This window comes from Ictalurus punctatus, chromosome 3 (assembly GCF_001660625.3).
Source record: "Ictalurus punctatus breed USDA103 chromosome 3, Coco_2.0, whole genome shotgun sequence".
Classification (NCBI taxonomy): domain Eukaryota; kingdom Metazoa; phylum Chordata; class Actinopteri; order Siluriformes; family Ictaluridae; genus Ictalurus; species Ictalurus punctatus.
Window position 1 is genome coordinate 18,694,171 of NC_030418.2, and position 27,860 is coordinate 18,722,030.

The 27,860-nt window shown below is 38.2% G+C and overlaps 1 protein-coding gene across 3 annotated transcripts; it reads left to right on the top strand.

Annotated features, from left to right (window-relative positions):
* The first annotated feature begins 245 nt into the window (after positions 1–245).
* crtac1b (cartilage acidic protein 1b) lies at positions 246–27,357 on the top strand. Of its 3 annotated transcripts, XM_047154159.2 has the most exons (16): positions 247–409; positions 3,319–3,518; positions 5,820–6,016; positions 6,121–6,257; positions 11,849–12,005; positions 12,876–13,010; positions 13,564–13,709; positions 15,995–16,131; positions 16,960–17,042; positions 17,630–17,730; positions 18,033–18,201; positions 20,298–20,446; positions 20,859–20,901; positions 21,034–21,177; positions 26,014–26,075; positions 26,885–27,357. In XM_047154159.2, the coding sequence occupies exons 2-15, from the start codon at positions 3,325–3,327 to the stop codon at positions 26,052–26,054; spliced, it is 1,833 nt and encodes a 610-aa protein (XP_047010115.1). In that variant the 5' UTR covers positions 247–409; positions 3,319–3,324; the 3' UTR covers positions 26,055–26,075; positions 26,885–27,357. The 3 variants fall into 3 exon arrangements, with proteins under 3 accessions (XP_017320145.1, XP_047010115.1, XP_017320146.1); XM_017464656.3 differs by lacking the exons at positions 26,014–26,075; positions 26,885–27,357 and adding an exon at positions 21,487–22,332 and having other exon boundaries at positions 246–409; XM_017464657.3 differs by having other exon boundaries at positions 26,014–27,357.
* The last annotated feature ends 503 nt before the right edge of the window (positions 27,358–27,860 follow it).

The following is a 27,860-nucleotide window of genomic DNA, read 5'->3' on the forward strand; positions in this document are numbered from 1 at the left end:
TCCATTATGGTGGTGAGGTGAAATTAGGAAATTGTCCATATATATATATATATATATATATATATATATATATATATATATATATAAACAACGACATGTGCAACGACAATAAAAATGTACCCATCTGCATTTATCTATCTAGTCCTGATCTCAGATCAGAGGAGACGCGCAGAAGACTTCTTCTCCTGCCGCAGGTTTGGCTCAGCCCTCCGCGCACGTCATTGGCTATTTTTTGAAGTATTCCCTCCAAGCTCTTATTATTGGGCAGAGTCTTACACAACTGGTTTCATAAACTCAGCTGTGTAAGAAGTTGTGTTTTAAGAAAGACAGACACTTCTGTAACACACGAGAGAGGTCCTGGAAATCCGCTGAGAATCGCATCGGAGGAAACCGGACGTCTTTTTTCCATGTAGGTGTTTGAGTGCATGCTCTTGGGGCTCTTGGCATGTCACCTAGAGAAAGTTTACCGGTGGACCATGAGGAGTCATTGCATGCCGCGTGCGTATCATGTCTAGCAATGTCGCATGTTTCATAAGCGAGTACGTGACTGGAGAAGTTTTGTTGTTGTTTTTTTGTTCTGAACTTGAAAGCGATTTGGGGAGAATCGGGGTGAGACGGTGACCATTTTTGTTGCTGGTTGTGTGCTGGTCATTTTGAACTTTCTGTGCGAAATATGCTTCTTCTTATTCTTTGTTGCTGTTGTTGTTGTTGTCGTTGTTGTCAGATCTCTGATTTGCCTAGTTTGATATGTCTGACACGATTCATGAAAAAGCTTGCGCTGTAAATGATATGTATGCGCCCCGTAGGCTAATAAGAGAAGTGCTACTATGATGTATTTTTAGCCTGTGCTTTCTAAGTTTACTTGCTGTGTGGACTTGGTGTGAGTGTGTATAGTTGAAGTCCCTCAGAGGGGAGAAGAATCTCGGGGTTCATAAACTGATGCTGCAGCTTTTTGACGCAGTCATTTATGCTTAAATTTAATAGCCTGCCTGACGCAAAATGAGAGCCAACTGTCATGGGCTACATCCAAACCTGCGTAATGTCGAAGGCTACTAAATAGCCTACAAATGTTTGTACACATGTCAAAATGCTAAGGCTTTATATATAGCCTTTACCATAGACCCATCGTTTTGTTTTCAAAAAATAATAAAGTAGCACTTTAGAGTTGTTTCCTACATGATTTATGCTATAAAAATGTCTCATTAGCCGATAGTCCAAATGAAAAGTTTATACTTTGTAATCAGGAGTGCTGAATTAACTCCTGCATCCACTAATAGAAGTTAGCATAATGCTTCAAGTTAACACAGTGAGGCTTTGTATTAGTGTCCACTGTAATGTTTGTATGGATAATGTGTCCCTCAGTAACGCAATGTGAGTCTTGCACAGTCCACAACTGCAGTGAGATGCAGAGACACCATATGCCACCTCAAGACAAATAACATGTGTAAGGACCCCTTCACCTAGGACTTGTCTTTTACTTGTCCTTACTATCTTTCATCGCTGGATAGTAGTTTAAAAAATATTCCTTAAACGTTACAATAACATGACCTGTGATGCAGCTTGGCCTGTTTCCAATTTTGACCAGAACACTTTCTTCAGCAAAATACATTATACATTACTTACGCCCCTTTAATCAACAGCATTACACTGCCTCTTTATTTAAACCCATTATTTAATATTTTAAGACAACATCTGTACCAGGTGTTGTCCTCTGTCCTTAGAATCACTGCATAATATATAAAATGGCAGGTTCATTTTTCATTCAGCATTTCCGCTAACCTGATTCCCACTCCATTACTCATCATAATGGTTACACCTTTGTGTTTAAGTAATCAGACACTTTCATTATATCTACTGTTATGTGTGAAACATAGTAACCAAATAAAGCAGCTCCGTGTATATCTTGCCAGCTTGTGAAATTTGCTGTGCTCATTTCTTCTTACTCCTCAATTATCCAGTCATTTCTCCATCACACCCCCCTTTTCCTTCATGTAATTTCTTCACCATTGTTTCACCTCAGTTATGTACCGTAGTGTTTACAGACATTTAGGGTTCAATGCCTAGTCTTTAAGCAGTACATCTTTGAAAACCACTGCTTAGTCAGTGTGATGAATTCACTCCTATACACCTTTTGACAGACCACAGAATCTCTTCCACTACTGCGTTTATTCACAGACAGTCGAGTATTCAGTTTGAAACACTCTCTTTCAATTGACCTCATCTAGACAATTAAGAAGATTCTCCAATGCCTTTATATCTTTTTTGGGCACATATGGATTTTTCTGTCCAAAATGTCTGCCTCATGTGCAGTGGGATTGCTTTTACTCTTGGGTCTTAATTTAGACCTGGTCTATCACCTGTCTTCAGTCCCCTGATTTATGGTTTTGCCCTGTAAGTGAAGTGTTGACCATGTAATTGCCTCTTAACAGGAGAAACATTGAGACATCTTAAATCCAGCTGTCAGTGAACTGTGTTTCCTATTGTGCTTTGTTCAGACTTTCTCATGCAGAGAAGTTTGAAGCTAAATACTGTACAGCAGACAAGTTAAATAAAAGACATTGAGCAACTCCTGGTGGTTGGTTATGTTGCTGCCACTTGGTTGGTGTATTAAAAGCACCTTTTAATGCATTAGTATATGTTCAAGATATAACATCTGCTGTACTTGTTTGTTTAACAATTTTGGTATAGTATTTAACATGCTGTAAATTTGCAGTCTATAAGATGAAATTCACTGGACAAAGATGTATGTAATCTTGTACTAAAACATACCTTTTATGCATTTTATGTTGTGCACAATTTAAGTTAAACATAAGATTTAGATTTAAGAAACACACAAATTACTTACAAGTTAATGGCCACTGTCAATGTTGGATTATAAAAGAGTTAAGGCTAACTAAAATTCAAAAAGTAAGGGTTTTATCCAAGAAATCAAGAATGTATTTAAAGTAAAGTATTTAAATTATGTAGTAAAAACTGTGGTATGGTATAACTATGTAATTTAATATAGAAAAACAACATAAAATTAAAATAGATCACATTTGACATTTGAATGTCACTGAGATAAAGTCTATAATAAATGTTAAAAGTGCTATTTTTAATTGAAAAATTATTGTTGAAAATTGTAAAATTTTTCAAATTGTAACATAATACAAGATTATCCATAGGCTGTTAGACACTTCCAAATCAGTTTAATGTATATCAAGAATTTCAGGTTCAAGTAGATGGCTACCTTGTCTAAAGAAAATGCCTTTCACACTACTTACAAGATGGCACACCTGGTCACAATGCAAACACTAACTCTATATGTGTGTTCTGCAGGTGACCATGTCTGTGTGGATGATAGCAGTAGCTCTCTGTCTGGTGGGTCAGTGCTTGGCTCAGCGCTCGGAGCCCATGTTTGTATCTGTCACTCAGAGTGTGCTGCCACCTGACTATGAGAACAACCCCACTCAGCTGAATTATGGCATGGCTGTCACAGACGTGGATGGGGATGGAGACCTGGAAATATTTGTGGCTGGGTGAGTATTTTGTTCTACATCTGCATCAGGATTTTAAAATAAAAGACCTGCAAAAGTAAAACATGGTTTGGGACAACGTATTTCATTTTCAAGTCAATTTGATTAAACTTAGGTTGTGGTCAGGGGTTTAAGAAGATGAATTTGTAAAAAAAAAAAAAAAAAAAAAGTTTCGTGAATTATTTTGACTAACTCAAATTGATTTATGTTGAAATGGAGGTAATTGATGGCATTCTCTCTCTCTCTCTCTCTCTCTCTCTCTCTCTCTCTCTCTCTCTCTCTCTCTCTCACTCTCTTCTTTGGAGATAAGCTACTTCCCATGCTCTACTTGACAGTGAGGTGTGCTGGAGCTAGCACACATGTCAGTTTGCAGGAATTTATAATGACAATGTTTGTATATTGTAGCAAAGTTTGAGTTATACAAATTTAGATATTACCACTTTAAGCTTGCTAGCAGTATTAATCTTTTTGAAGAGGTCTAAGTTGGAAAATGTTAATCATTGACTTTTTATTACATGATGATTGTATTCCAAATGTATTCTAATGTTAAAGCTTCATAGTTGGAGAAAAATGCCATCCTACAACCTCACTTTATAACAATACAGCCTTTTTTGATGTTTGATGTTAATTTTTATCCTCCAGCAAAAACTGCTTTCTGTACCATCTTTTTTTGTTAGGCTAATATAACGCTAGCTATTTTATTAAGCTATGTGTATATAACTTTAATGGCTACATGTCGGTATAAAGGAACTGCTGACTGTTAGAAAAACAGTCATAACCATATGATCATTTTAGTATAACGTAACACACATCAGAGAAAGATTTTAGTAAGACAGAATAGCAAAGTGCATTTGTAAAATGAATTGGCATTCCATTTAAGAAAGAATTAAAACTTGAGAAATGTGGGTGATTTGTGTTTTTGGTATGTACTAATTAACACATGTGATACATAACATAATGGGAAAAATTTTGGGTAAAAAATGACCAAAAACTTAGGTTTTATTAAATCTGTTCAGTTTTAGGTGGCTTTAAATGTTGCAGTTTTTATAAAGTAAAAATCTAGGTTAAAAATAACAATAACAACATTTCTAAAATACAACTAACATTATTATAAATTAACACTGCTTGATATTTGACACTCTCCTAAATCTTGTCCCTAACTAACAGAGACTTTACAGGTGCATCTCAAAAACCATTATTTTTAGGTTATTAAATACAGGTGCCTCTCAAAAAATTAGAATATCGTGGAAAAGTACGTTCCTGTCTTTAATTTAATTTGAAAAGTGGAATGTTCATATATTCTAGATTCATTACACACAAAGTGAAATATATCAAGCCTTTTTGGTTTTAATCTTCATGATTATGGCTCATGGAAAACAAAAATCCAATATCTAAAAATATTAGAATAAAGATTTATAATACAGAAATGTCACCCTTCTGAAAAGTATGTTAATTTACTTGGTTGTGGCTCCTTTTGCACGAATTACTGCATCAATGCAGCGTGGCATGGAGGCAGTCAGGCTGTGGCACTGCTGAGGTGTTATGGAAGCCCAGGTTACTTTGATAGAGACCTTCAGCTCGTCTGTATTGTCGGTTCTGGTGTCTCTCATATATTCTCTATGGGGTTCAGGTCAGGTGAGTTGGCTGGCCAATCATGCACAGTAATACCATGGTCAGCAAACCAGTTACTAGTAGTTTTGGCACTGTGGCCAGGTGCCAAGTCCTGCTGGAAATGGAAATCAGCGTCTCCATAAAACTTGTCAGCAGATGGAAGCTTGAAGTGCACTAAAATTTCCTGGTTGATGCTGCATTGACTCTCGACTTCAGAAAACTTCAGACTGGATTTCAAGCAACTTGGATTCTGTGCCTCTCTACTCTTCCTCCAGACTCTGGGACCTTGATTTCCAAATGAAATGCAAAATTTACTTTCATCTTCCCCATGATTGTTGTTGTGTGTACTGAACTGGTCTGAGAGATTAAAGGCTCAGGAAACCTTTGCAGGTGTTTGGAGTTAATTAACTGATTAGAGCTCTTCTCAGGTCAACATTTCTGTATTATAAATTCTTTATTCGAATATTTTGAGATACTGGATTTCTGATTTCCATGAGCTGTAAGCAGTGATAATCAAGATTAAAACAAACAAACAAAAAGCCTTGAAATAGTTCACTTTATGTGTCATGAATCTTGAATACGTAAAAGTTCCACTTTTTGAATTAAATTACAGAAAAAAACTTTTCAACGATATTCACATTTTTTGAGAGGCATCTGTATTTAATAACCTAAAAATAATGTTTCCACCTGCAGGTACAATGGCCCAAACCTGGTGCTGAAGTACGATAAAGCAAAGAAGAGATTAGTGAACATTGCTGTAGACAACCGCAGTTCGCCGTACTATGCACTCAGAGACCGACAGGGGAATGCAATTGGAGTCACAGCATGTGACATAGATGGTGATGGGAGGGAAGAGATCTATGTTCTCAACTCCAATAATGCTTTCTCTGGTATGTACAAATATTCTCATGGAGAGATACAAGCACACAAGACATATGAAGGAAAACAATTGATGACTATTTATACAATACAATATTCTGCTTTCCTTGACCAGGTCGAGCCACGTACACTGATAAGCTCTTCAAGTTTCGCAATGGACGTTTTGAGGATCTTCTAAATGATGAGATAAATGAACAGCGAGATGTGGCAAATCGAATGGCAGGTCGTTCTGTAGCTTGTGTGGATAGAAAGGTAACAGAACCGCATCTAGGTTCACCTGATGAGTATCTCAGACATCCTCTCAGTTTGTCCTATTCCTTGCCAATCATTTGCAGGATAACACAACAGTATACATTAATAGCAAAATCTGTGTTTAAATTCTACTGAAAGTTAAATGGGGAGCTACATGAAGCTTAACACCTCATTTCTATGAAACTTCTATGAAATATTATAATATATTATATTATATTATATGTGAACAGCACATGAAAGACTATGCTATTCCATACAATCCCGAGCTGAACAGCAACATTTGATAGCTTGCTTATGGTGTAAATTATTTGGTTGATAGCCAAAGCACAATAAGCTGAACTGCATATTTCTGGCTTCCCCACTCTTCTCCACTACCGTCAGCAATGAACGATGTCCACTTATCCTGTGAGGCAGCAACCAAGGGATTGAAATAGATTTTTTGATTGCAGCTCCATTTGACTGAGCAATAAGAGGATGCTGTTCTGCGGCACTGCATAAATGATGTAGCGCAGCTGGGTGAGGGTGTGAACTAAAACAAAACACAGACTTGTGTTCAGACTAGATTTAACTGAACTGTGGAAAAAACACTGCATCATTTACTAACAGCAATGACCTCTTGAGAGATCCCCAGGAAGACTGTAATAAGCATTTAATGTACTGCTATAGATTATTAATCCTGTCTCTTTCAGAAGTTGCACTCATACAAGGGCAATGGCAACGATTATTACAATGAAATGGCAGTGAATGAGATATTATGCGCGAAAACTCATAGAGGTCTTGCGGTTTGTTCCTATTTATCCATCTGTTAGATTCCCATCAACATGCAGGACAATGAATACTGAAAAGCATTTTTAAGAAGGTGTCCTGTTTGACAATGAAGTGCTGTCATTTGTCTCTTAAGGGTGGACAGGGAGATGTATTGACCTGCTCATGGAATGGAGATGGATTGGTTCTCACTCACTCCTATCTGTTCAGTCCTGTAATTATCCATGGGTTTATGGCTGCTACTGGAACCCTTTATACATTAGAGGAAAAGAGTAGCATTTTACCAGCAGAACAATGGATTTTTCTTCATTTAAATGCAATATAATAAAGCACAGAGACAAAAGTATTCTATACTTATGACCTTGGTGCAAACCTTTACGAACACCAGTCTGCAGTATTTAAAGGAAATGTGTGCACTGAAACCTGAAACACATTAAATATGTTTATATTGAAATATTTGTAAGCGTAGCATTGCCACCTCAGCGCTCCAGGGGCCCTGATTAGATCCTGAGCCTGTGGTACTGTCAAGTTACTGTGGAGTTTCTCCTAATCTCCCTGTGTTTGCATGGGTTTCCTCTGGATTCTCTGGTTTCCTCCCATCTCCAAAAACATGCTGATTAGTGGACCAGCCAAGTTATATTACTTCAAGAATTTATGTATTTTTTTGTTGGATGCTGCTGTATTTTTATTTATGTATTTTTATTCCCTTGAGAATTAGCAGTTGTTTCCCAGTCTGACATCACAGAGGGACATCTCCTGTGCAGTTCCAATAGCATTCAATAGGATAATTTTTTTATCAAGAGAGTATAGCCGGGTTTAGCTGTTAGCACCTAAAAACAAAACAGCAAGAGCTTCGTTTCTCATGCACCAATTTCAGCCATGTTTAACATCATGTTAATGTTCCAGAATGCAGAGTGGCTATACAACATTGTCGAGGTGAGTTAGAAGTCGGTAACTAACTCTGCTCAGCTAGGTAGCGATCTATGAGATATCAAGGCTGATTAATTTGATTGAGGAACCCTATTGGAACGAGACAGAATACAAGGTGAGGAGGTGAAAAATAATATGGCAGCTACACCTGTCCCTTTAGATAGAGCTAAATTAAGGGCTAATTGCACTGGCCTCTTTCAGTGTGTAAAGTGACATCATGTAGTGAAAATAGACCACCATGCTGATGAAAGAAATTTAAACCAAAAGCTCAACATTTTTGACATGTCCTGAGAAAAGAACAGAAAACCTGTTTACTTGAAACTAAATTGTAATGGAAGTGGGAATAGTTGGGGCAGAAAAGAAACATTTAAACATGTATTTTGATGAAGTTTTTAATCAAAAGATTAATCAATAAATTACTTTAAGCTCAATATCTGCATATTTCAACCTTTCATAGATCAAGCTACTCTTTTGGGGGAAGAATTTGTTCTCAGGGGAAATCTTTTATTATTATATATGGCAGAATTCAGCAAATGTCCATAGACTTCTATTTAGGTACTGTGTCAAACTTTCATCTATGATGAGGATGATAAACAGTAAGGTGATTAATACAGCTGTATGCAAAAGTTTGGGCAACACTGGCCAAAACAATCTTTATTGATTTTTACACAACAGTTAGTTCCAGTGCACTCATTTGATTGAACAGGCGGCATTCCAAGAGTACTGATATTTAATATAACAGCACTGGGACATTTCACGGTTTGAATCACTCGCTACATAAAATTACAATTCTAGCAATAGTTCATTAAACTGAAACCATTACTACACTTACTATGGGCTGTCAGTCAGTCAGTCTGTGTTGAATGGCAGCTACACAGCTGTGGCTTCTTTAGGAAAGATTTTCATTACAGAGCAAAAATAAACTAAATATTTAGATATATTTTGTCTGAAATTTCAGTTACACAATATTATTTCCTGTTTATGGAACTGTTGTATAAATGCAGTATCACACGTGCAATTGTGTTGTTGTAGTAAATATCACTGAACAGATTTAATGAAGTGAATATGCAGTGATATTCACTTCAGCAGTACTCTTGCTTGTGTGATATCGCTTAATTGAAATGAAAAAAGGTATTCTCTGCAGCAACCATTTTTTAAAATTATTTATTTATTTATTTATTTATTTTTAAATCTGCAAAATGTGCAGTTCCTTTATATTTGATGAACTGGAAAAAATAGAAACAAAATAGTTATTGTGTCATGTTCAAAAGTTTGGACACCTTTCCAGTTGTAAAGTCTCAGAACTTAATTAACTCATTAGGCCATAACTGACTCATTAAGTTTCATTAGGAAGATCAAGAATTGTCATTAGGAATAACATTTCCATTAATAAATTCTCTGACTCTTCAAACCTTGTGCTAACACTTACCTACCATGGGCTCCTCTAAGCAGCTGACTGAGGATCTGAAAATGAAGCTTATTGATGCCTACAAAGTTGAGAAAGGCTATACAAATATATTAATAGTGCTTTTAGCTCACAATTTTCACTGTCCAAAATGTCCTTACTGTATAAATGGCAGTTAAGGGGAACTGTCGCAGTCAAGGCAAGATCCAGAAGACCAAGAAAACTTTCAGATAGAAATGCCTGTATGCTGGCATGGATGAATCATCAGAAAGAAACCTCACCTTTGACCTCATTACAAAATCGAACATCTGATGTATACAAGACAATGTTTAGAAGCCAGAGGCATTTTGGAAAGAAGTGCTATTGGCTGATGAAGTGAAAATGGAAACACATTGCCACAATATAAAGGTATTTTTGGAGAAAGAAGCAGCTGCATTTGATGAAAAGCACAGCTTGCTAACTGTTACACATATGGGTGGATCTCATGTACTTTGGGGTTGTGTGGTGGCCAGTGTGACAGAAAACATTGCAGAAGTAGAAGGAAGATGGATTCTAGTAAAAAGTGGCAAATTTTGTAAGCAAACGTGATGCAATTATTCAAGAAACCGAAGCTTCTACAACAGAACAGTGATCCAAAACACCTCAGAATCTACCAGGAACTACTTCAAGAAATGCAAGCTAAAGCTTTTGATCTGCAAGGAAAGGTTAGTGAACATTTATTAAGCAAGACTAGAAAGACTCCTAGCTGATTACAGAAAGCTTTTGAAAGTTGTGATATCTGGCAAAGGTGGTTTAACTATTAACTTAGTCCAAACTTGAAAAAAGTTTTTAGTTATTTATTGTTTTTTTTTTTTTTTTAATATATATTTAAAAATTATTTTTTAAAATATATTTTTAAATTAATTTCACTTAAAACCCAGCAAAATATTGTATGTAATTTGCCCAGGGGTGCCAAAACCTTTGGATACAACATTACATTCAGTTATCTTTAGTAACCAGTGAATATGAATGAATGAAGGATCCTGTGGATCTGGAACCTATCTCTTGATCACTAAGCACAAGCCAGGGATACAGCCTGGACAATATCTGCATAATTCAACCTGTCAGAGATAGGGCAACTTTCTTATGAAGAGAAATTGCAGTTATGTGTTAAACATGGCAGTGCCTCAGTAGCTGTGTTCATATGGACACCATAAGAACATCAAAAGAATTTGGATAAAACTGAATGAGGAGGACTATGGTAAGACATCCCTTTTAAGTTTGTCTCATTCTGTTAACACACAGTATAGTCATATATGTAAAATCTTTGACAAAATTCAACAAATGCCCCTAGACATCCATTATAGACAAGTTTTGACTAAACCAGTTTTCTTTTATTTTCCAATGTATCATATTTGACAGTGGTGGATTGATGGTTATTAAATGAGGTTAACAACTGCTGGCTCCTGAGTGACACAACTTTATTGTCTCTGTATTGCCTCGAGTTCGAATACTGAAGGTACCAGTGTCATCCATGGCAAGGAGTCCGAGAAAGTATAATTGGCCTTGCTGGATGGTAGGATGGCATTACTCTGTAAACCAAAGCAACTCTAGCCAATTAGGGCCGTCAGTCAGCTCATGTGTGAATGAAAACTGTTAATGCTTTGGGTTCTGCTGCCCTGTAACGTACTGTAGCATGAACAACAGTAAAAGATGCGGTTGCTGGCTTCATGTGTTTTGGAGAAAGCATGTGCTAACCCTCACCTACCTAATTGGTAGCTGGCTTTTAAATTTCTGGTAATTAACAGTGACAAAAAATGGGACAAAATAAAAAGCTGCAATACAACGTAAATTATAATGATATTCCTACCTATCTGTGTGTTTCCAATCTCTATTTATTACGTTTATGAATCAAATAAAAATGATATCCATTAAGTAATTTTCAGTAAACCGAAAACAATGACGCCCATAATATTTATAGCATATATAATATTCTCTTAACTCCCTTTCTCAAGCTGGTTTTCTTGACCTGAGTTGACGTCTCAGTAGAGTACAAAGAGCAATGAATGTTTTTGACATTTACATTCCTATGCACCATTAAGACCGCAGAGACTAGGTAGTGGTATTTATATACTTATGCACACATTTCTTTAGTTCATCATTTCCCTGGTGTGGAGATGCAGGGATCCCTGGAGACTTTATTGAAACTGTGTGCGCAAGTTCATTTAGACGGTTCCTTCACTGAGTTCAGGCCCACAGGGACTCTGTCTGATAATGGAGTGTGAAATTAATATCCACGGGGTAGGTGCTGGAGAATGCAGAGAAGGCAAAGGAATGGGGTCCTCAAACAAGAGAAATGAAGGCCTACAATCCAACGAAGTGGTAGTTAACATTTGGAGGCGCACGTCCATGCTGTGTTTGGCATTATCATAATCACACATTTTGTATTTGTGCAGACATATGAATCGCTTAGAATGGTACATGCACAATAAATAATCCTCCTCTGTATTAGGGAACAGGGCATTATGCAATCTATATTGCCAACTATGCCAGTGGGAACGTGGGGCCACATGCTCTGATTGAAATGGATGAAACTGCCAGCGACCTGTCCATGGGGATTATTGCACTGTCTAACGTGGCAGAACAAGCCGGAGTCAACAGGTTTACAGGTATAATGTTATATTACTTTATATGTGTAAGAGAAGGGGTTTATTACCAGAAACCCTTAAAAGCAGCTGGCTTTAGGGTCAGTGTGCTTAACCCTGTGGCTGATTTACACCAGAACCCAGTGCTCATATCAGCTGCGAGTCATTGAGTTATGGACAGAGTTTATTGTGTAAAGCAGCCCTAATAGAGAGAGAATGCGCATGTGAGGTGCTGCTGCAGCAGCACAGTGGCAGTTTTTGGCCCACTCAGCTGTTTGCTGTTCTGAAAGTCATAGGGAGGCACAAGGACGACAGAGCCATACTTCAACCCGGACTTGCTCAATGGGCCAAACATTCCATTAATCAGCACAGACTGTGAAGTGGACTTTGATCCTCTATTCAACGCTGTTTCAGTGGAAGCACAGTTATGAAAGGTTGTGCACTGAGGCAGGGAGAACTAGAGTCCAGAATTATTCTGAAAGGTCATTTTGGATATATGATAAAGCCATGTTCAGTCTGTGTATTTGAATCTTTTCTTTTATAATTTGCGCGGGGTTGAGGCTCGGGTGCATTTTGGTCAAATAGGAATCTAAATATTTCGCTAAAGGACAGTGCAACAAAGCACATCATGTGAATGCATTGCAGAGGAAATGTTCACAACATTTAAAGATGTAAGCGTTAAACATTCTGAGTTTTATCATTGCCTCCAGGGTATTAAAATGAGCACTGCAGTGAGGGGCAATATGGCTGTAGAGAGTCTGTAATGTGTAGTAATAATAGTAGTTTGTGTCAGCAGAAACAGTGGCATGCCTGCATAGAGGAATGGGCTGGAAAAGCAGAAATGATTTGCACATTGCATATGGTAAATGTGGTTGTCCCTGTGATGAACTATAGGAGGACGTGGGGTCGTGGTGGGGCCCATACTCAGCCAGACCCTTCCAGATATATTCTGTGCCAACGAGTACAGCCCCAACTTTCTTTTCCACAACAATGGAGACGGGACGTTTACAGATGTGGCTGCGCAGGCAGGTGAGCTGTACAAGGATAGTATTTGGAAACCTGACCGTCACATCCATGTATGCCCATTCCAAAACCATGGAGTTGGTTTCACCATTGGTGCTATAACAGCCTTCAGTCTTCTGGGAAGGCTTTCCACTAGAACTTGGAGCATGGCTGTGGGGATTTGTGCCCGTTCAGCCACAAGAGCATTAGTGAGATTGGGTACTGATGTCAAGTGAGAAAGTATGGTGAGCAATCATTGTTCCAGTTCATCCCAAAGGTGTTCAGTGGGATTGAGGTCAGGGCTCAGGCCATTCAAGTTCTACCACATCAACCTTGGCAAACCAAGGTTGGACCTTGATTGCTTTGTGAAAGGAGTTTTGTCATGATGAAACATGTTTGAGCCCCTTAGTTCCTTCTAACTTTGTGGCAACAGTTTGGGGAAGACCCACATATGAGAGTGATGGTCAGGTTTCCATATACTTTTGGCCATACTGTGTGTTTTTTGTATACAAAAACATGAACAGCAAAAGTCAATATTTATTTGTTTCATAACTGAAAGGATGATGTACACTTGTTGCAGGAGTTGAGGACCCAATGCAGCATGGCCGTGGAGTAGCTCTAGCAGATTTTAATCGGGATGGGAGGACAGATATTGTGTATGGCAACTGGAATGGGCCACATCGTCTGTACCTGCAATTAAACAATAACCGCAAACAAAGATTCAAGGTGAGTTTGTTTGAATCTATACATTTACATTATGCATGCATTAGTGCAAAATGACTTACACTTGAGGCAGCATACAACTGAGCAGATGGATTAAGGTTGAGTGAGCTAACCATGGCAGCTGGACAGTGCTCATGATTGCACCAGTTCTGTACCAGTTATTTGACTAACCGATGCCATTTGTTTGCTTCATTGAAGACTTGCTTTACTTTAGTACATTTATTTGCTGTAAATTGAAAGCTAATGTATCTGAGGAACAAATGGTAGGTGTAATCTGCTAGTGGAAGTATTTGAATAGTTTGCCATAATAATTATATTAGTTTTGTGAATTATTTTTATTATTTCTCTGTGTACCCATAATTTGATGCTTGGACAGCATAACTGAGCCAAGATTTTCTTGTCCATTTTTGAAATGCCTTCGGACACACATTGCAGAATTTTAAGCACAGTGACTCAGAATTGGTCTACAGCGCCTCCTTTTTGATTAAAGAATTCTGACTGTTATTCATTTCTACTGATCATTTAACTCTGTGTCACTCCTCTTCAGGCAAACATAGTAAGATGTTACAGAATGCAAGATTTTATGACGGTTGCTGATTACGGAGCTCTGCAGATTGGAGCAGTGTTGATTATCCTAATGCTGGTGGAGAAAGCGTTGATGAGAGAGTGACTGTCTGAGGCCTTTGCTATGACCACAGTGCAATTACACATACAATCAGAGGTCTACCTGATTATATCTGACTGATTAACGCATTCAAATACAGTAGACTAAAATGAAAGATGTGTAGGACATCTTTTCCAGATACACATTAAATCATGTCTCTGATTCAGTTCAACTAACTTGTTCTAAATTATGCTGGATTCATATTGTTCTGATATAAATCCAGTATAACACTAGCTTTGTTCTGTATCTGGAAGACTGAATGAATATAAAATAATGAAATATGATAAAATCCATTTAGTTAATTCTGGTTTAGCTTGAGAGTTGTGCTTGTAGTGAAAGTATTTTAATATCACTGCATTATCAATAATCATTATCAAAAATTCACCACATATTATATATTACTCCATACAAAGCAGCATATGTCTATGATAACGATACTATAATAATTCTCTGAGGATAGATTTATGAGTAACAGGGGAGTTCATAGTATTTGGGTTCATGCCAGAATCAATGGCTCCAGTACAGTGCAAAATAATTGTTTGGGTCTGTTTACCTGCCCAGGAACTATAGATGTAAATTAGCTAGTAGCTAACCTTGGTGTTTGCCCTGACTAAATATACTTAAACTGAGCTAAACTGATCTAACCTAATCTAAAGGGCTTTTCATGCAATATTTTATTTTCAAACACGAGTCATAAATCAACCTGATCTTCAAGTACAGTGCTGAACTGGAGCCTTGTGTGGATGTGGAACAGTGTTATGTGTTAACCTGCAGTGCTGTTTTGGATGTTGTTGTCACTACGGGTGATGTTTATTCTGGCCAGATAGATAAATGTCACTGGGGAGCTGTTTTATAGAGGTCACATACTGGGTTAAGGTCCTGTGGGAGCACTTGTACAGAGACATCTGCAATGCACTGCTGGCTCTTGTGACCACTGCCATTTCTAATTAAGATGTTCTGTCACTTTGCTCAATTGCTAATTAAATCTGAAGTGACCTCAAGCTGTACAGGCACTGCAAACTGCTTAAGTTAATAATTTTAAGGCACTGTAATTTTACACCAAACATGAACCTAGTATGCCTTCTTTATTATATAGGTGTGACGGCACCAAATGGCCAAAAGCAGACTGTAAGAAATGTTCACTTCTCTTTCACTTTTGATTTTGCTCTTGCTCAGTGTAAGCCCTGTCCAAAGCTGTCCATCGTATCTTCTTTACCTTGGGAGGACAAGGTCATTCTAGGGTACTCGTCAAGCAGAGTTTATGAGCCCTATAATTAAAATGAGGGGTAAATACTTGAGGGAGTGCAGTGCTCTATAACTCTTCATGGACTTATTGCTGCACCACTGAACCAAGGAGATATCAGTTACTTCCTCCTGCTCTTACTTCCTGCTGCTGCAGGTCTTTGAGCTGCATGATTTACCTCGAGGTCTGCCTTCTGTGTCAAACATACAAGACATCAGACATTAATTATTTACTATCCAGATGCGTTGCAGTCTACATGTGCCTTTCTTAGTATTTGTATTTGTCTTTACTGTAAATTTTCTTCTTTCACAGTGAATTTAGGAAAGTATGATAAAAGGGGTGTGTATATGTATGAGTGATACTGATACCCTTGTGTCTCAGGACATTGCTTCACAGAAGTTTGCCATGCCATCTCCTGTGCGCACGGTCATCGTTGCAGACTTTGACAGTGACAATGAGTTGGAGGTCTTTTTCAACAACATTGCATATAGAGGATCATCAGCCAACAGACTGTTTAGGTAAACCAAGACTTCAGTTCATCAAATAACAAACATAAAATAAAGCTCAGCCAGAAAATGAAGTATTTAAGGCCATAAGATATTAATGGAAAACCGCAATCTTACTGTGGATATCTGAGTAGGCCTAGACAGGCCGGTTTAAAAAACAAAAAAACACCCAGTAGTCATGCAAAATACACGCCATTCCCAACCTGAAAAGCTACCTGATGGATCAGGTAGCACACCAATTACAATTCTGTAGATCACAACCTCAAGTGACACCTGCTATGTAACACTGAACCAAAAACAGAAAGCATAAAGACAGTAACTATAGCTATATCACTGTGATGTAGAGTGAAACACTCTCTGGAGCAGTGGTTCTCAAACTGGGGGCCGCCAGATGGCGCCGGGAGGCCATCAAAAAATTAATTTTACCTGTATGTAAGTCGGGATTGTCAACCTTTGAACTATGATGTACATAAAAATGAGAAATATTAATCATTTAAATCAGTTATACACAGCACACTAAGCTAGAACATCACCAAACAGAGACATTCTTTGATATACTAGTGTGCAGTACTGTTAACCACAGGCTGACAAAAACCTACGACTACTTAAAATGGATATGTTTTTAGATAGAGGACGCAGCCTCTGTACTGAGAAAGTTAATGCAGAAGAGCCTAGTGTGTAAAAAAAAAAAAAAAAACTAATTGCAAAAATTTGACGATTCTAGGGGGCCACAAAAGGATGCAGCCTAAACAAAGGGGGCCTCACACTGAAAGTTTGAGAACCACTGCTACAGTTTGTAGTAAAATTAAGGTGCATGTTAACTGCTAATTGCATTCCCAGGGTGTCTCGGAGAGGAAATTCAGACCCATATATAGATGAGCTGAACATTGGGGAGGCAGCTGAGCCAGAAGGGAGGGGAACAGGTATCTGCCTATTATTTGTCTTATAATAAAATTGTGTAATTTTATGCAGATGCAAACAACCACATTATTTGGTATTTGGTTGTATAAAACACACATTCCTTCAGGTTAAACTCCAGGTTAAATTCCTAACACCTGACAATTAAGCAAGCATAAATATGTGACCTTTCTTTACCAGTGGGTGGTGTCAGAGCTCTACTGTGCTGTATTTTTGCTTTCTTACCAAGCATAACATTTTATAAGCATGTGTAATATATTCAGTTAGAGTAATGATAATCACCTATCATTGAGTCTTAATTAATTAGTGTAAGATTATTGTATTATTCTAAGGTTAAAAGTCAGGGTATTTTATGTAGGAGAGATTCAATGGGAAGCAGAAATGATAGATCTTGACTGGTGAATGACTTTCTCCACATGTTATAATATGATATATAAACCAAAACAACTAATTTAAGTCATAAAGTGTCTCCTTATGTTTCTTATTTATTTAAACATGTAATATATTATGTAAAATATATATTTTGCGAATTATATTTCGTGGCATGGCACTTTCACCTGTGTTGCATCTGATCTCTACATTTGTCTTGTAGGAGCTGCTGTGACTGATTTTGATGGAGATGGACAGTTAGATCTGCTGGTAACGCATGGCGAGAGTGCAGCTCAGCCTATCACGGTGTACCGAGTGAACCAAGTGAGCATCTGATGTCCACCTTCTTATGAAACAGCTGCAAAATACAGGAAAATGCATTCTAAACAGAAAATTGTGTTTGCATTCAAATGTGAAAGAAAATCATTATTTGTGAAATTGCTGTGCATTTTGCTGTTTAGTTACTAGTTAAAATAGCCATTTCATTTCATTAGTCGTTAATAAATCCATTTAGTAATTTCATCCATTTAAACAACAACAAACATCATTAATGTAGCTGTTGCTAAATGCAAGTTATTTTAGAGGTTTTCTCCAAGTTATCCCATGCTGTTGATTGCTCCTTACAGGGATCATCTAACAGATGGCTCCGTGTGATTCCACGCACTCAGTTCGGGGCTTTTGCTCGGGGGGCCAAAGTGGTGGTCTACACTAAAAGAAATGGCGTTCACACACGCATCATCGATGGAGGCTCTGGATACCTGTGTGAAATGGAACCTGTAGCTCACTTTGGCCTTGGTATGTGCTGTATTTGTATTTAACTTCTAGCCAGCATACAAAGCACTCTCACAGTTTTAGTTTCCTAACAACAAGATTCAGAGCAGCTTAACAGAATTCCTAGGTTTTGCTGTTAATTTAGACAAATGTGTTGACTACATGAGTACAAAATGGGCCTATACTTGTTTATGTGTGTTGTTATGCTGTATTCATTCAAAATTTTATCTTGCGAATGGCATTAATAACAACAGTGACAATAAGAAGATCCAAAGACAGGTGATATTGAAATAAACATTTGATATTAACAACTAACATTAGAATCAATACAATGAATAAATAGAAATCACATTATACTTCATAAAATCTGACAGCTCTACTATTAAAACATCCATAATTTCATTTAATTTCAGCAAATAAGGGTCAGTACACAGTGAAGCAACATGTGCTTTGCTTGACTCCACTATGATTCCCGTTTCATGAGGGTGCATATGTCAAGTGTGTTCATGCAGCGGTAACATTATCCATGTACAAGCCGGCATTTTTAATATCCTCACTGATTAGAAGTCTGTGATGAGACATCGGTGTACAGGTGCAGAAGCCGGTGGTCAGCACAGGAACGTGCTCCCTCTCCATGGCTCAGTTACGGATGCTCTGCCGAGCGTGGCTTCAGCAACTCATCAGGGAGCCATCAGCCAGATTTGTAGCAGTGGTAGGAAGCCAGTTGGAAGCTCTGAACTTTCTAAATATGCTGTGAAAATCAAAATTCTCTCCTTTAGTGGTCAAATGATCAGCCCAGAGGGCCTGTAAATATATGTATACCTAGTGTTGGGTACAGCCACGCATGCATACTTGGTGCTGGTGGGTGGATGTGTGGAGCAGGAGCTAAAAGATTGTAAATCACATCAGATGACTTGAGATCTGAAGGACTACAAATTCCATGTTATTGGAATAGCTGTCAGAGCACTTGATTGTTAGCCATAAAGTTTCAGTTTGCAGCTCCCACAGAGCCGAAGATTACATTACCGCAAAATTCAGTAATGTACATTGCTTCATACATTCGCTGTTGGCTACAAATGTGCCTCATGGAACCTTCACTGCTGACTCATCACTGAATGCTAATATAAAATACAGCTTGACGACTTTTACCCTATATGAGCTACATGTAGAATTTAAACATGACAGTCTCTTGAAGAGCTATCATGAGCCTCAGCAGGTGAAGTGTCCAATATTTTCTCCCAAGGGGCACCTGGAGATGCAGACTGGGTCCTGGCAGGAGCCCCTGCGGATCTGTTTACCTAAGAAATGTTGCTTTAATTAAAGACTGGCAAGGCACTCAAAGCATCTCTCCATGCTTGACTAAAAAGAGGAATGGAAGGAAATGGGAGCTGCTTGCAATTGAGCTCTTCCCCCATCCCTTCCCTTTGAAGTTCTATAATATTCTTCTGCCATGTGTTGCTTCGTTTGCATGGTGTCTGTGATGATCACCATGTCTTGGACACTGCCATACCAACTGTTGTAGTAACTGTAGCCAGGCTCTCGTTGTGGCACTGCCAGCAGATGGGTGGTGTACAGTGAGAATTTGGATGGGTTGGGATGGGTTGATGCTGGCTAAATATAGGATGTTACTTTGCCAAAAGCTGCTCGAATGCATTAATATAGAACATTCATGGTGTTCTGGCATTCAGCACAGTATGCAACACATTTACCTCAATTCTAATCTGGTTGTTGAGCATCTCTGTGGAACATTGCCTGCTATACGACTAGCTCCCAAACTCATAATCCTGTCTTGTATGCTGTTATTCATGAGACTTTCATTTACTGTATCAAATCAGACAAGTTTAGTTCATACTGCACACAGCTGTAGCCCTGTGCATTCTTGTGCATTTGTTAAGAGCTTGCAACCCTTGTGCCAAACCCAAGCCTGCTCCAACCTGGCTTTTGCCAAAGAGCTTCTTGGGAGGCCTTTTCTCCTGAGTGGAATTTTTCCATTGAGAGCTGTGCTTAAAGAGAAGAAATCATTCATTGTGTCTCCTAACTCTGAGGGGAGGTTACAAAGGCAGACTGTTCTCTAAGTGCTGAGAGGCTTTTTGCTTTCCTGCCATGTTCTTCGCCAACAGGGAAAGACGTGGCCACCAATGTGGAGGTGTACTGGCCAGATGGACGGTCTGTAGCCAGACCACTGGAGCTCAGTGACCTGAACACAGTTATGGAGATCAACTATCCAACATCTAAGGAGGAGGAAGTGACCCCAGCAGTCGAGATTGAGGTGTGGGCAGTGCATTGTTGACTTTTATGATTATTAAATGGTTAACCCTCTTGCATGCTATTATCAATACATGTATACTTATTGGTCTTTAGTAATAAAAATTATTTTTTATGAAACCACAGACTTCCATTCAAATAATCATGGATGCTCTTGAAGTACACTAAAATCACTTTTTTGTTTTCTATTCACAACCTGTTTATTAGACCTATTTATTCCATATTATTACTCCCAGATTAAAATTAACTAAACATTTAGCGATGCGGTTTGAAATATTTGTTCATATTGATTAGACAAATTGAGGCAGATACAAAAACATTTGGTAATTTTTTAGTATTGCTCCACTTGAATCGAAACTTTTAAATAAGTCAAATTAGTCCCTTTATATTATGTTCCCTTTATGTATCTTTTACAGTGTGGACATGGATTTTTTGTTAACGAAAATGGCCGATGCACTGGTAAGATTCATAGACTTTACAGACTGTTGTTCAGTGTCACTGTAAATCCCCCAAACTGTGTTGTCATCTGTCACTTGACTGTTGCAAATCGCCCACATACAATCCTTCATTCCACTGTCTTGTAACTTCCAGATCAGGATGAGTGTACACAGTTTCCCTCTGCGTGTCCCCCTGAGCGTCCTGTCTGTACCAATACATATGGGAGCTTCAAGTGCCGCTCAAAGAAGAAGTGTAACCAGGGACATGAGTCTAATGATGAGGGATCAGCCTGTGTGGGTGAGTAGGAAACTGCTGACTAGGGATTAATAAAAGAAGGAACTGTCATGAGGCCTTCCAACTGTCACGCTGCTTTAAGCGTTCATGGACTGCATCAGTTTTAAACCCAAGTCTGTGTTTATGGCCAAATATGACTGCCTACAGCTTTCCCATGATCCTCTTTTCTATTGTTGCTTTATAGCTTCCAATTTGTTTTCCTTTCCTTTCACTCTGTGCTGTCTCACATTTTCAGATATTCACTAAAATGTCCTTATATTAAAGCCAGTAAAATAAATGTGGATGAGTTCTCTCTGTGCTTTCTGCCTGCAGCTCAAGTAGCATACTTTGAGGAAAACAGATCTTCTGCTTTCAAACAGTGGCCTTCTCACTTCTGGTTACTGTCTCTAACTCTGCTCACGCTGCTCTCTGTCTAACCTGCTGATGGATCCTTTCTTCCTTGTCATCATCACTCCTCCTCTACTGTGCATTCTCTCTCCTGTGTATTGGGAGTCGACTGTAAACTGAACTCTCTTTGGACTCCCAACTCTCATCGTGACCCCTGCTGTGTCTCATTTTCTGCTCTAATACTTGTAGAATAGACATTGTGCATGCCCACAGGAACTAACAGGCATTTTAAAGAAGAAAAGATTTTGAAAAGAGTTTCAAGAAAAAAAGAAAAAAGATTCAATGCAGCAAGCTGTGGAGAAGTAAGAAAGGCATCACATGGCTGCTGAAGTAGTGAAGTCTCACCAAATTATTTGCTGAACATTTTCATCTAAAGGCCTGGATATGATTTTATCTTAGTGTGAATATAAATTGGTAATATAAAAATATATTCAAGGTCACAGGTTGTTCCTTGGATATGGGGTGTAGATTATTTGCAGTTTAATATTTAATAAAAATGGATCAACAACCAAATTGCTGGTGTTGATTCTATGAAATCTACATCAAGTATGTGATTTGCCTTTGCAAGGTATTTTATTTATTGACATATTTGCAAATATTATTTTTATTTTATTTTAAAAATATTTATTTCATATATTTTTATTGTTATTTTTATTTAATAATATGAAATAAAGTCTCCCCAAATGATTTGGTGTAGACTTTTCATCTAAAAGTGCAGATATGATAAAGTGATTTTATTTTGCTGTGAATATAAATTGCTAATATGAAACATATTAAAAGTCATTGGTTGTTCCTTGGGTGTGGGGTGTGTGGATTGTCTGCAGTTTAATATTTAATAAAATGGATCAACAACCAAATTCCTGGTGTTGGTTCTATGAAATCTACATCAAGCCTGCCATTTGCTTTTGCAAGCTGTTTATATGTTGGCTATTAGTTCATAAATGTTGTAATAATAATAATTATAATAATAATAATAATAATAATAATAATAATTATTATTATTATTGTTATTATTATTATTATTATTATTATTATTGGCCCAAGCACAGACTTGTTAGGAGTTTTCTCACACTCAAAAGTCTTTTTCCCCCTCTTATATAGACCTCATCCACTCCTTTCCACCATGATGAATTTTTTGCTCATTTGCATAATATGCAAAACCTACTTTTGCGAATTAGTGATAGGATTTTTGACTGATCTTCACAAACAGGAGGTCAAATTTTTCAGGAAAAAATTCAATAATTATCAAAATATGTTGACATTTGTTAACAAAATGGCTGACTGTAATGAGGCAGAGTATCATTTGTTTAAAGAGCTGTAACTCATAAATGCTTGTGTGCATCCAAACAAAAGTTGAAAGGCATACAGTGCCCTCCAGTAATATTGGCACCCTTTCTAAATATGAGCAAAGAAGGCTGTGAAAATTTGTCTTTATTGTTTAACATTTTGATATTTTGTTTAAAAAAATCAATACTTACAAAAACATATATATTATAAAACACAGTATATGTTTTTATAATGTATATTTTGTCTTCAGTTTGCCAGACACTACTGGAACTTCATAGGGGATCGGGTTCTATGATCAAATGAAACCAAAATAGAGCTTTTTGGCACACGCAGAGAGGTAGACATATGGAACAGTACCTCATGTCCACAGTTAAATATGCTGGTGGCTCTTTAATGTTTTAGGACTGTTTTTCTGGCAGAGAACCTGGACATTTTGTTAGGATACATGGCATCATGGACTCTATCAAATATCAACAGATATTAAATGACAACCTGACTGCCTCTGCCAGAAAGCTTAAAATGGCCATGGTTGGATCTTCCAGCAGGACAATGATCCAAAACATACATCAAAATCAACACACAAATGGTTTACTGACCACAAAATTAAGGTCCTGCCATGGCCATCCCAGTCCCTGACTTGAACCCCATAGAAAACCTGTGGAGTGAACTGAAGAGGGGAGTCCACCAGTGTAGACCTTGAAGTCTGTATGGAGGAATGGTCTCAGATCCTTTGCCATATATACTCCAACCTCATCAGGCATTGTAGGAGAAGACTCACAGCTGTTATCTTGGCAAGGGGAGGTAGCACAAAGTATTGACTAAGAGGGTGCCAATAATTGTGGCACACATATGTTTAACGAAGATATTTCTGAATAAACCTGTGCTTTGTTTGCAATTGTTTGATATCCATGAGGGCAGAGTATTTTTGTGATTTTTTTTAAACAAACGATCAAAAGGTTAAACAATAAAGACAATTTTTCACAGCCGCCTTTGCTCATTTTTACCAGGGGTGCCAATATTAGTGGAGTGCACTGTATGCACTTATCAGCCATAACAATAAAACCACCTGCCTAAAACTAAAATAAAACCTCCCTCCTGCTACCAAAACAGTTCTGGCACAAGTTCACATCAAGGCATGGACTCCACAAGACCTCAGAAGGTGTCTTGTGGTATCTGGCACCAAGACATAAGCAGCAGATCCTTTGAGTAGTGTAAATTGTGAGGTGGAGCCTCCATGGATAGGACCTGTTTGTCCAGCACGTCCCACAGATGCTCAATCGGATTGAGATCTGGGGAATTTGGAGGCTGACTTAACACCTTGAACTCTTTGTCATGTTCCTCAAACCATTCCTGAACAGTTTTTGCAGTGTGGCAGGGCACAATATCCTGCTGAAAGAGGCCACTGCTATTAGGGAACATCGTTGCCATGAAGTGGTGTACTTGGTCTGCAACAATGTTTAGGGGGTGGTATGTGTCAAAGTAACATCCACATGAATGTCAGGACCCAAGGTTTCCCAGCAGAACATTGTCCAGAGCATCATACCGCCTCTATCAGCTTGCCTTCTTCCCATAATGTGTCCTGGTGCCATCTCTTCCCCAAGTAAGCACCGCACAAGGTGTATTCTGACACCTTTCTATCATAGCCAGCATGAACCTTTTCAGCAATTTGTGCTACAGTAGCTCTTCTTTAGGATTGAACCAGAAGGGCTAGCCTTTACTCCCCATATGCATCATTGAGCCTTGGGCACCCATGACCCTGTTGCTGGTTCACCGGTTGTCCTTCCTTGGACCACTTTTGGTAGGTACTAACCACTGCATACCGAGAACACCCCACAAGACCTGTCGTTTTGGAGATGCTCTGACCCAGTTGTCTAGCTATCACAATTTTGACCTAGTCAAAGCTTCCAAAACATCAACTTTGACAACTGACTGTTCACTTGCTGCCGAATACATCCCACCCCTTGGCAGGTGCCAATGTAAAGAGATAATCAATGCTATTCACTTCACCTGTCGGTGGTTTTAACGTTATGGCTGATTGGTGTACAGGACAAGATTCTAAGGTCAGGTGCAGGTCAGTGTGGGGTGTGGTCATACATAAGGAGTGGAGCTAAAGTCAGATAACTTTCTGAGGAACTGTAAGTCTGATTGAGCTGAAATTTGGTATGGTGCATCATTATGATAACTTGTAATGATGATCTGTAATCTTGATGATGACCTAAGTAATTAAAAAAAATAATGGTCACAATAATTAAATAATGGCCACAATTGGCCAGTACATTTTCAGCAGTCAATTGGCAGGGTTAATATTGAGCTATTCAGTAACACTGGCCACTACAGGCGATGTTCATGTTTTTGCTTACAAAAACAAGCACATCTCTTGGAAAATAAGAGCCAAAGTGAAATTTCTTGTTAGTGTTGATTCCTTGGCTCAACCCATATACATTTTCCATTTCCATTTATCCTACCCACTCCAATTTACAATATACATAATCTGAAAAACCTTCTTTAGCAAACTAGTCCTAGGATTTTTTTTTCCAGATTGTCATGTATTTTGGTGTCAAAGTACTCAGGAGTGTGAAGTTTAATAATTCTTTAAAAAACATTTTGAAACAGTATGGCTGCCACACTCCAATCAATCCAAGTGGGATGGAGCTGGTTTATTCAAGCTGTAATTCATGAATGCCTGCATGGAATAACACAAAACTCGCAGTGTATGTATGGCAAAGGGTTCTTAGGTGATATGCAAAGTTACAGAAGCTACAAGTCCAATCGTGCTGAAATTTGGTGTGCTACATCAATGTGCTAATCTGATACTTGATTTTTAATCAGCACAGAATTACTTCAAAAACGTGGTCACCTTCAGCAGCTTCAGTTTTCAGCAGGCATTTTACACAACTAGCATTGAGCAATTGTTGCAAAACTTCATAAGTAAATTCGTGTATGGAATCTGTATTGTTCTATGTGCAGTGGAAAGGACTAGCCACTGGGGGTGATGTTTGCTAAGATGGCTTGGACCCTGCAGATTGCTGCTTGTGGCTATATCATCATCATCATCATCATCATCATCATCATCATCATCATCATCATTATTATTATTGTTGTTGTTGTCATTGTCATTGTTCATTAACTAATTAATTAATTATTTTTCTTTCTTTCTTTCTTTAGTGCACCCGAGCTCTGGTAGAAGTGGGGGCCTGATAATTTAAATAATTGAAGATAAACTTCAGGTGGACCTTCAGCTAAGTTTACTGGCCTGATGCATATTTTTGTAATTATAAAGCAAATGTTTTCTTCTACTAGCTAATGGTAACATACAGTATTTCCTTGTTATGTTAAGTCATTACAAACAATCTACAAGATTGGGATTTCTTGTATGGATATATTTCTCTCCATATTGTTGAGGAGACCACATGTTATTTTAGTTCCAGTCTAGATTTAGCTTCTGTCATTTCAAACCTGAAATCAGGGGTCGGGAATCTTTTTACACCAAAGAGCCATTTTTCCCTTTTTGGTCAATTAATTTTTTAGAAGGAGCCATTGCAAAAACGAATATTTTACTATTATTAAAACACATTTTTTTCAATAACATTTCAATAACAATAACTTTATTTAGATCCATAAACAATCAAATATGCAACAACAATAGGTTTGCAAAACGTTGCAATATGGAATTAATTGTGCCGGGCTTTCACTTAGAGGTTGAGTTTCCACATGAGCAGCATAAAACCCGTGTGTGTGTGTGTGTGTGTGTGTGTGTGTGTGTGTGTGTGTGTGTGTGTGTGTGTGTGTGTGTGTGTGTGTGTCTGTAAACTCATCCAGCACAACAGAAAACAAATCTGCCAAAGTTATACACAGTACGTGCTCTTTTCCCTCTCTATCAGCATGTCATGCACTGCTTGGGCTGACAGGGGCACATCTTTTATTTTCTGAACGATTTTCTCCTTGTTCTGGAAATCTGCAGACAATTCAGTTGCCATACTCAACATGCATGACTTTACATATCCTCCATCGGTAAAAGTTTTTTCTTGTCTTACAGTCTCCAGTGAGCCAGCAAAGCTTGCAGCATTCAGGCTTCCAGTTGCCCCTGTCCACGGTTGTAGCTGCTGCTGTTTACAGTTGGTTTTTTTAAATGAGGCAATACGTTCTGTGAAAATCACAGATACAGCAGAGCACCAGAGCGTTCACTTTGAAATTTTTGATGCTCCTCTCAATTCTTTCTTTTCACCATCTCCACAAACTAGCGTGAGAGGTTACCATAGAAACGTAAGTGGTTTGCCGTTGATTGGTGGGGTGACACTTGGGCACAGCACTGCATGACTTCATTGACTTTGCATTTTCTGCAGGAAACTGATTTCTAGTGATGTGTTGAATTTTTAATGATGACATGTTGGTGAAGGGTGAGACACCTGGCGAGCCACATGATTTTTGTGAAAGATCCATAGGTTCCCGACCACTGCCCTAGATGCATTCTGTCTTAAAGTCTTTTGAACAAATAAATGTTTCTCAGTACATTTTGTTTGGTTCCTTTTTTATTTAAATTTGAGTTATTGATCACAGCACAACATATTGTACCTCTTTTGAAATCTTTCACCAGGATGTAATGTGGACTGGCTTTGCTTTCTGCACAGCATTTTGACTGAACTGGAGAAACGACATGTGTTCATTTTGCAGAAAATTAGCTTCTTACTGAAGTATGTTAACAGTAGTGACTCACAGAAGATAAGAATCCTGCATTCGTCTCTGCTGTTTTGTTAAAATAGGGCTGTAACCATGTCTGTACAGTGTGGACATAGACACTGGTCCAGATTAGATGTGTCTAACACATTACAAATTGTAGCATTAGGACTCAAACAGTTTAGTATATCTAAAACAAAACATATTTTTCCACTAAATGTTTGTTGACTGGACAAATGATACTGGTCCCCTTTAAGATTTGCAGGGACACATGCAGAGAAACTGTTGGTGATTGGGTAGCATATGCTCAGCCATCTGTTTCAGACAAGGTTAGATTG